This window comes from Bubalus bubalis, chromosome 7 (genome assembly GCF_019923935.1).
Source record: "Bubalus bubalis isolate 160015118507 breed Murrah chromosome 7, NDDB_SH_1, whole genome shotgun sequence".
Lineage (NCBI taxonomy): Eukaryota > Metazoa > Chordata > Mammalia > Artiodactyla > Bovidae > Bubalus > Bubalus bubalis.
This window is the reverse complement of record NC_059163.1, coordinates 2359620-2374908: the sequence shown is the minus strand read 5'-3', so window position 1 is coordinate 2374908 and position 15289 is coordinate 2359620. Positions and strand designations below refer to the sequence as shown.

The 15289-nt window shown below is 58.4% G+C and overlaps 1 protein-coding gene across 10 annotated transcripts in view; it reads right to left on the bottom strand.

Annotated features, from left to right (window-relative positions):
* RGS12 (regulator of G protein signaling 12) overlaps positions 1–15289 on the bottom strand; it is a 116619-nt gene that overhangs the window by 14815 nt on the left and 86515 nt on the right. For 8 of the 10 annotated variants that reach the window (XM_044945564.2, XM_044945565.2, XM_044945569.2 and 5 more), the window contains exons 5-10: positions 5971–6140; positions 5492–5584; positions 4690–4833; positions 3454–3636; positions 3051–3204; positions 1294–1370 (exon numbers count right to left, since the gene is read on the bottom strand). In XM_044945564.2, the coding sequence (XP_044801499.2) occupies positions 1294–1370; positions 3051–3204; positions 3454–3636; positions 4690–4833; positions 5492–5584; positions 5971–6140 (821 nt within the window). The remainder of the gene's footprint in view (positions 1–1293; positions 1371–3050; positions 3205–3453; positions 3637–4689; positions 4834–5491; positions 5585–5970; positions 6141–15289) is intronic. The other 2 variants (XM_006074607.4, XM_044945571.2) reach the window with 1 other exon arrangement.

Sequence of the window (15289 nt, the reverse complement as noted above, 5' to 3'; positions counted from 1 at the left end):
CACTCAGTCTGGGGGCCGTGGACACGAGGCGGGCTGGATCAGCGCTGAGGGCCTGCAGCCCAACCTCTGCTGCTTCTGGTCGCTTTTCTGGCTCTTTCTGCCCAACCTCCCAGGATTGGAGGCCTTTCTGGGAGGAGCAGGCTGACGGACAGCAGGGCAGGTGGGCGGCCTGGCCGAGGCTCAGGGCCGGCAGCACACGTCCGAGGTCAGAGGAGCACGTGGGGGGAGGTGGCGTGGGGTAACAGGGGCCCCAGGCCCTTCCTTCGGGGGGAAGGCTGGGGGGCTGCCGCCTGCAGGGCCCGCAGCCCAGGCCCCACAGCGGGGAGCCCTGTCTGCCAGGGGAAGGGGCCGGGGCAGAGCAGTGCTGCGGTGTCTGTGTGGTGCAGAGGAAGCGAGCCCAGGTGCACTCAGAGCCGGGTCCCAGGGCAGGACAGGAGCCACCCAGCGGCCCAGCTGCCCGGGCAGATCCCAGGTCCCTCCACGATGCTCCTCCGGGTCCCTGAGCCACAGGAGCCCCGCCTGCTGGAAGGGGCTCCCCACATACATCCTCCTAAGGTCTGACCTACCCTGCTCCTCAGGTTGGTAACACACTTTCCTCCTGGGGTCAGAAAATCCCTTTCACTCAAATGTGACTTCAGAAAACTAGTCTGTAGGTGGCAGACAGACAGAAAATGGCCCCAGAGTGCCCTTCGCAGATGCATGTGTGATATACACGCCCTTTGAAGCCGCTGGGCCGCGGGTGCAAGGTCTGCCTGCCAGCTCTACCTGGTACTGCCTCAGCTGGAGAAGAACGCGTCCTACACTAACCGTTGCCTGACCATTTCAAGAGACCAGGCTGCTGACAACAGGGTTTTCCAAAGCTGGCATTAGACAGCAGCTAAGAAGCCAGCCAGTCTGCTGATGCCTCCTCCACGTCACTGGAAGTGGGGGCCCGGCGGGCGGCTCAGCAGAGTGAGGGGCGCGGGGCCGGGCAGGTTGGGCACCACCCCCATGCACGGGCGCGGCCGCGGGGCATTGGAGCTCACGGCCCTGCGGGCGTGCAGGTTGGGCACCACCCCCCCGTGCACGGGCGTGGCCGCAGGGCATCGGAGCTCACGGCCCTGCAGGCGTGCAGATGCCTAGACAAAGATGAGCACCTGCTGCTCCCGTGGGCGTCCAGAGACACGTGCCCGCGAGCACAAAGGCTGGGAAATAAAGCCCGAGATATTCTCAGTGCTCTGGGGCGCCCTCCCACCCATCCCCACTCCTCCCGGAAGCCCCGTGGACAAGGGCGGCAGCTCTGCGGGCACTCACCAGGTCCAGGCTCCCGGCCGAGGACACAGAGCCCTGTGACTCCCGGCGGCCCAGGCCTCCATTGGCGTGCAGGGCATCTGCGGGGACACGGGCACTCAGGACACGCGACTGCACCAGCCTCACACCTCCTCACTTAACGCAACCACCCCCCGAGCATGGCCAGGCCCCCACACCCCCAGTGGCTCAGGCTGGACAGACGTACTCGGAGGACAGAAGCCTGGCACCCAGCGGAGCCAGGAGCCCAACCCAGGCCTGCGCTCTGCTCTGTCTGCGGCCATGTGCGCCTCCCCCCCCCACCCCCTGCCCCTGCCCTCCTCACAGTCAACGCACGAGCGAGTGCAGGGCCTCGTGGCCCCTCACTCATCCACAACTGTTCTCTCTGCACGCAGCTTAACACGCAGCGGGTCACTGCAGCTCCACCGCCAGCCCCCGGGAAGTCCTAAACCAGCGATGACGCACTGTCTGATGTCACTAACGCAGCTAATTATGGTCTGAAAGTTGCGACCACTGTGTTGCGGAAAGGCCCTTCCAGAGCACAACACCGATTCCCAGATCAGGACTCTGTGCAGGGGCCTGGGGCTAAGCAGGGGCCCGATTAGACTCCAGGATCAGGCCTCTGTGCAGGGCCCTGGGGCTGAGCAGGGGCCCGATTAGACAGAGGCCCCCAGGGTCCATCAACCACCTTCCTAAAGCAAAGATGGCCAGGCAACCGAGTCAGAACTCCTGGGGAGGGCCCTGGACTCAGGGTTTAGCGCCCTTCCAGGTGGCTCTCTGAAGATCGGGGTGTGGGGGCCCTGGCCTCCTGGGGTCCTGCCTGGGGGCACAGCCCTAGAGAGGCAGGCACAGCCCCATCTCGGGTCCTCGGGGGTCCCTGGCCCCACTGGCCACAGCGCCCCCATCCCCCAGTCGTCTGCCCTTCCTTGTGGTAGACTGCTGTCCCTGCGGCCCCGGCTGGCCCGGAGCCTGAGGGCCCCACCAGGCGCACAGCCCCCTCAGCCCTCTGTAAAAGGGGTGCAGGCCTGCTTCGCAGGCTGCTCCGAGGAGATGAGCACACTCTACCCACCGTCCGGCACAGCACGGGCCTGGCCGCGGGGAGGCCACCTCCACCCTGTGCTCAGCTGCTCCCTGTCCGAGCCCCCGACGGGCTTCCAGTCTAAACCTGGGGACCAGGCCTGAAGCCTCCAGGTTACTTGCTGGAAAATAACCCCGCTCGTGGCAGTCTGTGGGGAAGAAGCGGCCCCGTCCTCTGCTGCCTTGCACCCCCACCCCACCACCTCCTCCCAGCAACGGCCCCGCCCCCCTCACCCTCTCTTTCAGCCACACAGGAGAAAGAAGCATGGGGGAAAAGCTCTAGACTGCTGACCTTTAAGAATTGCAATAATACAAGGACGACTTTGGGAAAATGCCCGATAACCCAGCTATGGTGTCACATTTTCTTTAAAAAATGACAGGCTCATGGACCCCGGCACGCCCAGAAAAGCAAGAGCAGACACCTGTGTTCCTGTTCTCCTGGTTGTGTCCTCCAAACTTTCTACAAAGAGCATGTGACCGCTCGGGCAAGACGGGGGTTGAGTGGCGGGCACCAGGCCCCCCGCAGGGCGCCCGGGCTGGGGGGGCGGGGGCGGGACATACCCCGCGCCTCTCAGAAGACCGGAGCTGCCCCACGGCCCCCGCCGGCCGCCCCACAGGCCAGCGCACGGCACAGCCCGCGCTGGCTCCTCCGTGCCCCCGCCCCCCGCACAGGACAGACCACGAACCGTTCGGACGGTCGCCATGGTCCTTCTTCTTCTGGGAGCGCCCGGTGCTCCTGGTCCGCGACCACGAGAAGAAAGCGCCTTTCCGCTTCCTCTCGCTGTCCTCATCCCCCAGCTCTTCATTCAGGGACCGTCCTGATTTTGATTTTCCGCTCAACTGCCGTCAAAGGGAAAGCGCTGTTAAAACAGTGTGAGGCTGCTGTACTGTCGCAGGAGAGGCAGGGGAAGGGAAGTGGGGCAGAACACCCAGGCCGGGGTCTCCAGGGAGGTGCAGCCCCGCCCGGAGCCCCGGGAGTGCAGCGGGAGCGCGCGACTTTCAGGTTCTTCGAGTGAGAGAAGACGCCAGCAGGGACGTCTGCTGTCTGCAGAATGCCCTCCCAGGGAAGGCCGGCACGCGGACGGGCACCTTCTTGGGCGTGGACGTGTTGGAGTGGTCCGAGCTGGCGCTGTGCTTGGAGGCAGGGCTGCTGGGGACCTGCTGCGCGTCAGGCAACGGGCGGCCCTCCACCTCGGCCAGGATGCACTCTTGGTACAGCGGGGATTTCAGGAACCGCGTGTAGCTGTCGAACTTCATCAGGTTGAAGATCTGCTGGGAAACGCAGCACCGTCCCGTCACACACAGAACCGGACCCTCGGTCCCAAGGGGGCAAGCCTCTTCCCACAGCCCCTCGTCTGCCCCAGAGGGGTCGCCCAGGCTCCTCAACATGTGATCACACGTCTCATAACACACCAGCCCCCGGGGTCACTCTTACAACCAGCCCGTTCCAACACCTACATGAAGCCAGCGCCTGAGGGGACTCAGGACAGCCAAGGACAGTCATGAAGAACCTTGACTTTGTTAAATAAGAACAAAACCAAAGGCAACCGGAACCTAAAGGAAGTGAGATCTGCCTTGAAAATACTTTCCTCCGCGACTTCCCTGGTGGCCCAGTGGCTAAGACTCTGGGGTTCCAATGCAGGAGGCTCAGGTTCAACCCCCAGTCAAGGAACTAGGTCCCACACACGGCAGCTAAGACCCGGTGCAGCCGATATATAAATACATATAAAAAAGAAAATACCTTCCTCATTTGTTTCAACCTTTGTGACTAGGCAACAGAAGGAACCTCTACTGAGGCCAGTGGACACATGCTCTAACACCAGGTGCCATGGGGACGCGGGCTCTAACACCAGGTCCCATGGGGACGCGGGCTCTAACACCAGGTCCCATGGGGACGCGGGCTCTAACACCAGGTCCCATGGGGACGCGGGCTCTAACACCAGGTCCACGTGAACATGCGCTCTAACACTAGGTCCCATGTTTTACACGGGCTCTAACACTAGGTCCCATGTGGACTTGGGCTCTAACACTAGGCCCCACACACACTTCTCATCACCGTGATGTCCTAAAGCTGAAAAGACCCACACACCTAGGAGCTCTGTGTGTGTCAACGCCCATGAACCTGTGATCATGTGCAGATGCATACAAAGAGCAGCCAACAGACAGGGACGCGGTGCTGGGTCTTCCTGCTCTGGGCCCTGCTGAACCCTGGCCCTGAGCTGGGAGCCCAGTGTGGGGAGGGTACCATTGCACTCCTGCAGGGGGCTGGCGCCTGTGGGGGCAGCCCTCCAGGACCCCACCCTGCACCCCCGCCAGGGCCATCACCTGGAGCTGCTGCTCCTTGAACATGTCAGGGTGGGGGGCGTTGAGGATGTCGTCCGCCAGCTGGGCCTGGCTGTCGATGTTGACCGGCGTGGTGGCCTTGCTGCTCAGGAACTTACCGAAGATCTCGCGGGCCCTGTAGGAGAGCTGACGGGGCAGCGTGTGAGCCGGACACACAGACCGCACACGTCTTCCGTGCCCACCCACCAGTGCCGCCCTAACGCCTGACATGGCTGCAGGCCCTGGAGACACATTTTCTTGGGACCTAATAACCATCTCTTGGTTGAAATCTGACTGAAAGTATCAGCTGGCATGAAGCTTTTCAATAAATCGGCTCCTCTCCAAGTTCTGTCAAAGGGCAATCCGAATGCTCAGAAGACCTGGGCTGGGGCTCCTGTCACGTGGTCCCCGTGGCGCCGAGCGTGGGGGGCAGAGGGGAGGGGGGCAGGCCGCCTCAGGGCAGGTCGCACCTGCCCCAGGGGACCCAGCCCGCCCCACGCGGCCTGCACGTGGCTGCCCAGACGGAAGCTCCTGGAAGGCGCCCCCACCCCCAGATTCTCTCCCATTTCCCCTTCCACACTGGGCAGCAGGCAGTACACGTGCTGAGCCAAGCGTCGGGCTCCAAGCATTTATGCTGAGTGTAGGCAAAACTAAATATCACATATATTAAGAAACATTCTGAAAGAAGCATTTTTTTAATCGTGTGAAAGTATTTGTGCGTAGACTTTTCAGCCAAACTAGGTGTGAACCTCCGCTGAAACCACCCGCCCTCCAACCCCCCCACGTCCCCGCCTGAGAAACCTACCTCCTTTTTGTCGTGTGCGGGAACATGGTTAAAGTATTCGCAGGCCTGCCAGAACAAAATGTTTTCTTCACTGAACTCCTTCCTTAGAAAATCCTAAGGAAAACACCATTGATTAACCGTCACACAGTCATCAGAAGAGGGCCAGTCAGCGGCGGGGGGACCTCCCCCTCCTGTGCTATCTCCTCCCCACTTTACTCTGATTTTCCCCCTTTCACAGAAACCAGAGGTGCCAAGCACCTCTCCAGAGTTCCCCTGAAGATAAACCCAAAGGCTGGGGACGCCCGAGGAGCTGAGCATCCCTCCCGAAGTGGGGCCGGGCTCACAGGCAGCTGCTGAGGGTTCACGGAGGCCCTGACACAGCAGAGAGAGGCTCCCTTTGACCCTGGAACTGAGTGTCCGGGGCTGAGGCAGGAGGAGGAGACACTTGCCCTGCCTGCCCAGTCCTGCTCGAGGGGGTGCCTGCTGCCCATCAGACTCACGGAGAAGTAGCGAACGCCGAGCGGGTCCTGCAGAAGGCGCTCGAAGGACACGGCCCAGCTGGCCACTCTCCGCTCGCGCAGACGCCGGCAGCTCTGCACGCTGGGCAGGCTGGCATTGCTGCTCAGGCTGTGGTTGCTCACGCAGTCCTTCAGGTCAGCGCCAGTCAGCTCTGCGGGCCACACACACCTCGCTCACTGCGGCCCCTGCCCTCCCGCCCGCCGCCTCCCCAAGCTGTCCCCTCTGGGCGGGGGGGAGCGCCCACACTGCCGCCACGCTGTTCGGGCGCCCGGGGACGAGACGGAATGCACCTCCTGCGGCAGAGGTGCACCCCGACAAGGGCGCCCCCGGGGTCACGGCCGACCTGGCTGCCGGTGCCACAGGGAGGGAGCACTGAGTCCGCGCAGGGTCCCGAGGCGCCTGGGGCCGGGGCCAGGTGATGGTGGGCAGAGCAGAGGGCAGGGGGCACGGGCGGGTTCCCAGGACCCGGAGAGGCACACACATCACTCAGCACGCCGCGGTGCCCAGCAGGGAGCAGGGCCCACGCACACAACTGCCTGGACCTGCTCTGCTGGAGCCCGACACACAGAACCCCAAGAGGAGAGCTCTGCTTCTGCATGTACTGGCCGGAAACACACTCGCCACATGCACTGACACACTCACAGGCCAGCTCACACCCACACACTGACACACTCACAGGTTCACACACACACACTGACACACAGGCCAGCTCACACTCACACACTGACACACTCACAGGCCGGCTCACACACATTCACGGATGCACTCACAGGCAGGCTCACACACACACACTGACACACTCACAGGCTGGCTCACACACACACACACTCCCCACCCCTCCTCCCTGGGGCTGGGGTCCTGGAAGACCCCACGGCTCCACGGTTGACTGAACCTCAGAGATGCTCACCCCCCGAGTCAACCTCTCCTCCTGACACACTTCCCCACGTGTGCTTTATCAGATCTGGACAAAACCGCGTGTGGAGGAGTGTGGAGGTCCGTGAGGACAACTACATAAGACAGAGGCAGGACCACCCCCCCCACCGATGCCAGACACGCTGCACACGCGTCCTGAGCGGGGTGGGCGCGGCGGCTGCTGCAGGAGCGTCCACTCCACCCACAGGACACCCCGGTCACAGGGAGCGCCGCGGGCCAGCGGTGGCACAGGACACCCTGGTCACAGGGAGCGCCACGGGCCAGCAGTGGCCGCCTGGACAGTAATGGGGCAGGGCTCTCCCAGCGCGCTCCAGAACAAACCCCAAGCAGACCAAAGATTCAGGCGTGAACGGTGAAGGCAGAGAAACACTGGAAGGGAGCATAGGAGAGCCCTCCGAAATGCCGAGTGAGGGCACCCAGAGCCGGGGGACAGACTCGGAGTCTCCGTGTGTGAGCACAGGCTGCGTGGTGCCAGCGCTGGCCGCGTGGGGGCGGGGCCCGAGGGCACAAACGCCAATCCCAAGGTGAGCCGTCCCTGAGACGGGACACACGGTGAGCAAAGCCAACACGCGTCTGAGAGCGCGGCTTGAGGGCAGGCCGTGACGAGCTCCCCGCGCACACTCAGTGTGTCCAAGTCTGCGACCCCGGGGACTGCAGCCCGCCAGGCTCTCCTGGCCATGGGATTCTCCAGGCAGGGATACTGGAGGGGGTTGCCATGCCCTCCTCCAGGGCATCTTCCTGGCCCAGGGATCGAACCCGTGTCTCTTACGTCTCCTGCAATGGCAAGCGGGTCCTTTACCACCAGTGCCACTGGGAAGCCCTACAACTTCTCATCTCAAAAGTTCTGCAACGTGAGCGGTGGTTCTTTTACAATATATACACATTTTGAACCATCGCTGTACACCTGAAACAAAGCTGTCTGTCAACTACTCTCAACAAAATAAAGTAAATCTCAGTATGTAAAAAACACTGCAAGCAAAGTCAAAAGACAAGCAAAAAACTGGAAAATACAAGTAACACATTACACAGTTGAAGGACTAGTTTTCTCTATCTTTAAGAGCAACTAAACATCATAAGAAAAAAGATCAAGACGCCAAAAAAAAGCAGGAGAAGAGCACAGTCAGTCACTAGGCAGGAGCTCGGGAGGACCCCACCCCATGGGGCCAAAGCGACGGGAACCGAGAGCCAGCGTCGGGCCGTGGGGGCTGAGCCAGGAGGCTCTCCTGCCGCGCTCCACGCTGAGAAATGGCTGTCCTCATGAGATGAGCAGTCTTCCTGAAAATACGATGGACTGTGAGCACCGAGACGCTCTCCAGCTTTCCTCACTTGAGGCCACGTGGCTGAGCTGAGAGCTGAGGGGTGCACAGATGGAAACCGACCTGAGAAAAGCCTTCAGTGAGGATGAGCACGTGAAGACACACGGCTCGCAGCCGGGGTGGCTGGGCGCCCGAGCGGCAGGACAGCCCCCAAGGCAGGGCCAGCGGGGCCGGGTGGTGGACACCCGGGCCGTGTGGGCTTCACCCTGGGGGGCAGCGATAAGCAAGGGAAGGGCAAGATGGCAGAAAATATTTCCAAACAAGGCAAACGACAAGGCTTAATCTCCAAAATAGAGAAGCAGCTCATACAACTCAACAGCAAACGACCCGATGGGAAAGTGAACAGAAGCCTAAACAGACATCGCTCCACAGATGGCCTGCAGACGGCCTAGGGCTCACAAAAACGTGCTCAGCATCACCATCAGGGAAACGCACATCAAAATTACAAGGTGTTACCTCACACAAGCAGAATGGCCACCATCAAGACATCTACAAATGATAAACGCTGGAGGGGGTGTGGAGAAAGGGTGTGCTGGGAACGTGAACTGGCGCTAATGTTACGGAGAACAGACTGAACTCGGATTTGGAACGGCACGTGCACCCCTACGTTCACAGCAGCCAAGACATGGAGGCCGCCTGGGTGTCCTCTGACAGGCGCGTGGGCACAGAGGACATGGCACACACACACAGTGGAATATTATTCGGCTGCGAAAAGAACAAAATAATGTCATCTGTGGCAACATGGATGGACCTAGAGATTATGACACTAAGAGAAGTAAATGAGACAAAGACAGATATCATGTGACGTCACTTACCTGCAGAATCTAAAATATGACACGAATGGACTTGTCTGCGAAACAGACGCATGGACACAGAGGACAGTCTCGCGGTTGCCAAGGGGGAGGGCTGGGGAGCGGTGGGTGGGGGGCTGGGGGAGGGCTGGGGAGGGGTGGGTGGGAGGCTGGGGGAGGGCTGGGGAGGGGTGGGTGGGAGGCTGGGGGGAGCAGATGCAAGCAACTTTGGAAAACTCAGCAGTGGCCATAGGACTAGAAAAGGTCGGTTTTTAATTCCAATCCCAAAGAAAGGCAATGCCAAAGAATGCTCAAATTACCGCACAACTGCACTCATCTCGCACGCTAGCAAAGCAGTGCTCAAAATTCTCCAAGCCAGGCTTCAGCAGGACGTGAACCAAGAACTTCCAGATGTTCAAGCTGGATTTAGAAAAGGCAGAGGAATCAGACTGCCAACACCCACTGGATCATAGAAGAAGCAAGAGAATTTCAGAAAAACATCTACTTCTGCTTCACTGACTATGCTAAAGCCTTTGACTGTGTGGCTCAAAACAAACTGGAAAATTCTTAAAGAGATGAGAATACCAGACCACCTGACTTGCCTCCTGAGAAATCTGAAAGAGGGACAAGAAGGAACAGACTGGTTCCAAATGAGGAAAGGAGTACATCAAGGCTGTATATTGTTACTCTGCTTATTTAACTTATATGCAGAGTACATCATGTGAAATGCCAGGCTGGATGAAACACAAGCTGAAATCAAGATTGCTGGGAGAAATACCAGTAATGTCAGATATGCAGACGACACCACCCTTACAGCAGAAAGCAAAGAGGAGCTAATAAGCCTCTTGATGAAAGTGAAAGAGGAGAGTGAAAAAGTTGGCTTAAAACTCAACATTCAAAAAACGAAGATCATGGCATCTGGTCGCATCACTTCATGGTAAATAAATGGGGAAACAATGGAAACAGTGACACATTTTATTTTCTTGGGCTCCAAAATCACTGCAGGTGGTGACTGCAGTCATGAAATTAAGATGCTTGCTCCTTGGAAAAAAAGCTATGACAAACCTAGATAGCATATTAAAAAGCAGAGACATTTCTTTGCCAACAAAGGTCTGTAGAGTCAAAGCTATGGTTTTTCCAATGTATGGATGTGAGAGTTGGACCATAAAGAAAGCCAGGCACCAAAGAATTGATGCTTTTGAACTGTGGTGTTGGAGGAGACTCTTGAGAGCCCCTTGGACTGCAAGGAGATCCAGTCCTAAAGGAGATCAGTCCTGCATATTCATTGGAAGGAATGATGCTGAAGCTGAAGCTCCAATACTTTGACCACCTGATGCAAAAAGAGCCAGATGCTGGGAAAGATTGAGGGCAGGAGAAGGGGACGACAGAGGATGAGATGGTTGGATGGCATCACTGACTCAATCGACATGTGTTTGAACAAGTTCCAGGAGATGGTATAGGACTGGGAAGCCTGCTGTGCTGCAGTCCATGGGGTTGCCAAGAGTCGGACACGACTGAGCGACTGAGTAACAGTAACAACAAATGTGTAGAGTGGGTGAACGACGTGGCCACTTGCACAGCGCAGAGAACTATATCAATATCCTGTGATAAACCAGTGAGCAAGAGCATTTTTAAAAGAGAATGGACATATAAGTGTGTGTGTGTGCGTGTGTATGTGTTGGTATGTGACTAAATCGCTTTGCTGTACAGCAGAAATCCATACAACATTGCAAATGAACTATACTTCAATAAAAAATATTGGAAAAAATCATCACATCTATGTTAAAAAATAAGACAAGTAATAATAATAATAGTAACAGAAGGGACCTGGTCCTCCTGGCTGCCCGTGGAGAGGGGCCCTGAGCGCTGCCCTGGCAGAGGTGCGGCTGAGCGCACTGTGGCCTGGACGGTGGGTGGGGAGGGGGGCGCGGGCGGGGCTGAGAGGACTGCAGGCGTGGACCGTGGGGAGGGGGGAGAGGTGGGCAGCAAGCCGCAGAGCAAGCAGCTGCACCCTTCAGTGTGAGAGCTTCTGCTTGTCAAACGCGAGACGTCTGGATTCCAACACGGAGCAGGCACGGAGCAGGCGCACAGGGCGGGAGGGAGACGGGCGCGGGGCCCACGCTGCAGGTTTGCGGAGGGATTGAGGGAAGGAGAGGATGAACGCTGAATACATGTTTTAGGGGAAGACGACCCGTACACTGACTCGTTTCTATTAAGACTTGGCAAATACGAATCGCTTTTTAGGACTCACAGATCAACAGGTGTCACTTTAAAAGTCTCATCGAGGGCTTCCCTGGTGGCCCGCGGTAAAGAATCCAGCTGCCAACACAGGAGACACAAGCTCCATCCCAGATGCGGGAAGACCCACGTGCCTCAGAGCAGCTACAGAGCCTGAGGTCCAGAGCCCAGAGCCGCATTTATGGAGCCCACGTGCGGCTCACCACAATGAGAGAAAGGCCGGCAGCTATAAAGACGCAGCACGGCCGAAAATAAGTAAGATTAGTTTTAAAATTCTCATCCATAAAGACACTTTACAGTCAGAATAAAAGGAACCTCCTGGCCCTTGGTGTGGACCCGGTAGGTCAGCGGTGCACTCTGGGGTCTGCCTTGACGGACTCTTGGCGGGACCTGGGGGGTCCCCGCATGAGTCTTAGGGGCGCTGGCATCCTGCACAGGAAGATGGGGTAGGGGAGGGGTCAGGGAGGCTGGGGGGCTCTGCCTGCAGACAGAGCCCCCCCAGGAAGTCGCTTCGGCTGAAAACTCCTGCTCGCCTGAGGGGCGTGGGGACCCACAAGGTCAGAAAGGGGCCCCGCACCCGCACCGCCCCATGAGCCCCTTCTCGGTCTGCAGGAGACACCCCCCTGCTGCAGGTTCTGGGACCCGAATGCCTGCTCCCTGGGTCTCAACTCTGGCACCGGGGGCTTGGAGGGTGGATGGCAGAGACCATGCAGGAGCACCCCAGGGCCAGGCCACGCCGCCCCCGTCTGCGGACCTCAGCCAGACCTCAGGGAGCCAGCACCCACTTCAGAGGGGAGAATGAAACACCCCGGGCCCACACAGCATGTGCATACGGTTCTTGTCACCATAAGACCTCCTGGTGAGCCTTCGCGTGGGACCCGCCGGGCGGGTGCAGAGCCCCTCGGGGACGACAAAACCCAAGCGCGTCCGTGTCCACAACACACACAAAGATCCCCTGGCCTTTGACATCCATTGTCAAATTCTGAATTTCATAATTCACAGCACCTTTCCGCTCTCAACACACGGAAAACGATGCACATTTGTGGCAGGACTGCCCTTGAACACAAGTGAAATTCCTCCCAAGGCCAGGATTCCCACCCCAACTCCAAGGCCAGTACAGTCTCCGGGGAGCCCGGTGTTTGGAAAACCCACAGGCATCCTCCAGCCCAAGGGGAAGACCCTGTGGCAGAGCCCGCCCTCCGCCTGCCAGCCCCGTGGGAGAGCCAGCCTCCCGCCTCCCAGCCCAGCTTTAGAGACGCTGCCTGGGCTCTGTCCTCACTGTGTTTTTTTTTTCTCCCTTTCAATCAGTTTGAGTCAAAGAAACGCTTTCCTGGTGAGGAAGTTTACGAGGTCTGTCAAATTTGCTGAGAACGGGAATGCCACGACCCCTACATTGGCTGGACGAGCACGCAGGCTACCCTCTGGCGAGTGCCTTGAGGCCCGCCCCTGTATGAACATTTCGTGGGTAATTCTGTAACTCGAGGCCCTCTCCCATCATTATCTCACCAGAATATCTCATCCACCATAACCTCCAGCACTGTAAAGACTTAAGTCCCAGCTCACGGTCAGGCTGTAGGCTTAACGGCCACCTGCCTGGGAGCCGACCCCCACCCCCGCACACATACCTGGAGCCCGCGCGGTCTGCCTGCCCCCGCCAACCACGACAGGGCGCAGACCAGAGGGACTTTACCTGGGCAGAGCTGATAAGAGCCACTGTGATGCCACTTAACCAAATACTTCCAACCATTCACCGCAAACCACCCCTCTGAATCCATACCAGGCTCAGCCGGCACAGCCCCTGGGGCCCCGGGCAAAGGCTGAGGCCACACACAGAGACATTGCTCCTGAGCTCGGCTCCCCGAGGAGGCAAGTTAGTGCACTTTCTCCAGAGATGCCCGGCCCCGGGCTGACAAGGGCGAGTCTCTCCCTTCAGCGAAGGGAGAAGGAGGTGCAGTACACTTAACACAAAGCCTCACAAAGACGCATCCATAATTCAGAGCAGACCTTTCGCCCGCGGCTGCGAGGAGCCTGAATTATTTAGCAGGCGGAGCAGCTCCCAAGGCTGCTCTCTGAGGCTCCAGGGCTGGAGCTGAAGCCCTGGGGCTTCGGGGAATCCTTTCTGTTAAACCAGCAGTGGTAAAGGGAAAACAGATGTTCCACAATAAAACTCTTATTTCCCTATTAACAAAATTTCAGTCCCATAAACATGAAACCTGTCTGTAATGAGAAGGTGACCACCCAAAGCTCACAGCGTCAGGAATAAGCCTTCCCTAGGTGATACGCAGCTAGCCCAGACTGAACCACTTCTAAGCCCTCAGGAGCACTGTGAGGTCAAAGCAAAGCACACACGTGGCTGCGGGGAAGGCTCTGCTCACCAACACGGGGGTGGGGGGTCTGCTCCGGACTCGGATGGACGCTGCAGCATAAACTGGGAGACACTCTGTTAAACAAGACGTCAAATCAGTCTCAGCGTCCTCCAAGGGGACAATTCGGGGAGAGGCTAGAAGGCCGCAGCCCAGCCCCTGGGAGCCACCTTCGCGGCAAGCCCTTTCTGATCTCAAGTTTCCAAGGCGCAGCCATGTGCCAGCGAGAAGGCGGCGGAGCTCAGGAGGGCAGGTGCGGAGTCGGGCCGTGCCCGCCGTTTGTCCGAGGGCTCGGCCACGGGTATGGCTGACACCCCCGGGGACAGGACGCTGGCTGAAGCACGGAAACACCTCCCCTGGCACCCCTCCCTTAGGGCCACAGGTGCCACCCTGTGCGGGCAACTTTTTGTTCTGGTATAAATTAGAACTTGCGAGAGTTACAAACACAGCAAAAGGGCCCTTCTTGTGCCCTTCACCCCGATTCAGCGGCGTCTAGTCCTTCCCTGTTGGCTGTGTGACCTCTCCCCGATCCTGCTCACTCCCTCCCCTTCTTGTCTGAACACAAACGCTGGTAGCTCGTCCCAAACCGGAGATAAAGCTGGAGCCAGCGTACCTCTGGGCCCCTGGACACTTCGGTGTGAATTTCTAAAGAGCAGGACATCCCCTTTCATAGCCAGAGCGCAGCCATCAAAGCCGGGAAAGTCACACCACGTGAGTCCCCGTTTCATCAACAAGGCCCTTTCTGGCTACTTCCCGGTCCAGGGTCCAAGTCAGAATTGCTCAGGGCTTGGGCCTCTTTAAAAGCTCCCGGTCCCTCTGTTCCCGAGACGCAGACGTGGGCCTGTTATGTGTGCATGGCCCTCAGTCTGGGCCGCCTGGTGTCCCCTGCTGACCTGGCTGGTGCCCCGCGTGTGGGTTCTCCTTGTGTGTCTCTGCAGGAGGGTGGGGGTCAGCCCATCGCAGGTGGCGTTGGTGTTGCTGGTCAGGGAGCCAGGCTGCTCCACGGTGGAGGCTCTCACATGGTGGACGGAGCCTGCTCCTGCATTTCAGCATCCAGGGGAGACTTCCTGAGGTCGCCGGTCCTCCTCCACGCAACTCTGCGAGAGCGTCCCTTCTCCCCACTTGCTACAGCTCATTCATCTACATCAGTATGCACTCAGCGGGCCTGTTTCATCCAACGGCATATAATCCACAAACACCTGACCTGTTTTTCTTTAATGCTCGGCCTTCCTTGAAGCTGGTGCTTGGTCCTTCTGGTAAGTCCTCGGCATGCACCGAGCGCCTCTTTATTTTCTGGTAGAAGACACACGTGCGGGGCTCATTTCATACTTTCCCTGCTCCAGCCCAGAAAATCAGTCTTTGCTCCTAGGAACCTAGTTCCTTTCACTGAGGAGTGGTGTTTAGACACCAAGATCTGGACACAAGGGCTACTCATTGCTGCTGGGGAGTTTCATTGCTTCCTGGTCCTTCCATCAGACAGACCTAAGAAATACTAACACACATACCCACACGTGCCTATGATACACAGTTCAGTTCAGTTCAGGTCAGTCACTCAGTCATGTCCGACTCTTTGTGACCCCATGGACTGCAGCACACCAGGCTTCCCTGTCCATTACCAACTTCCAGAGTTTACTCAAACTCATGTCCATCAAGTTTGGT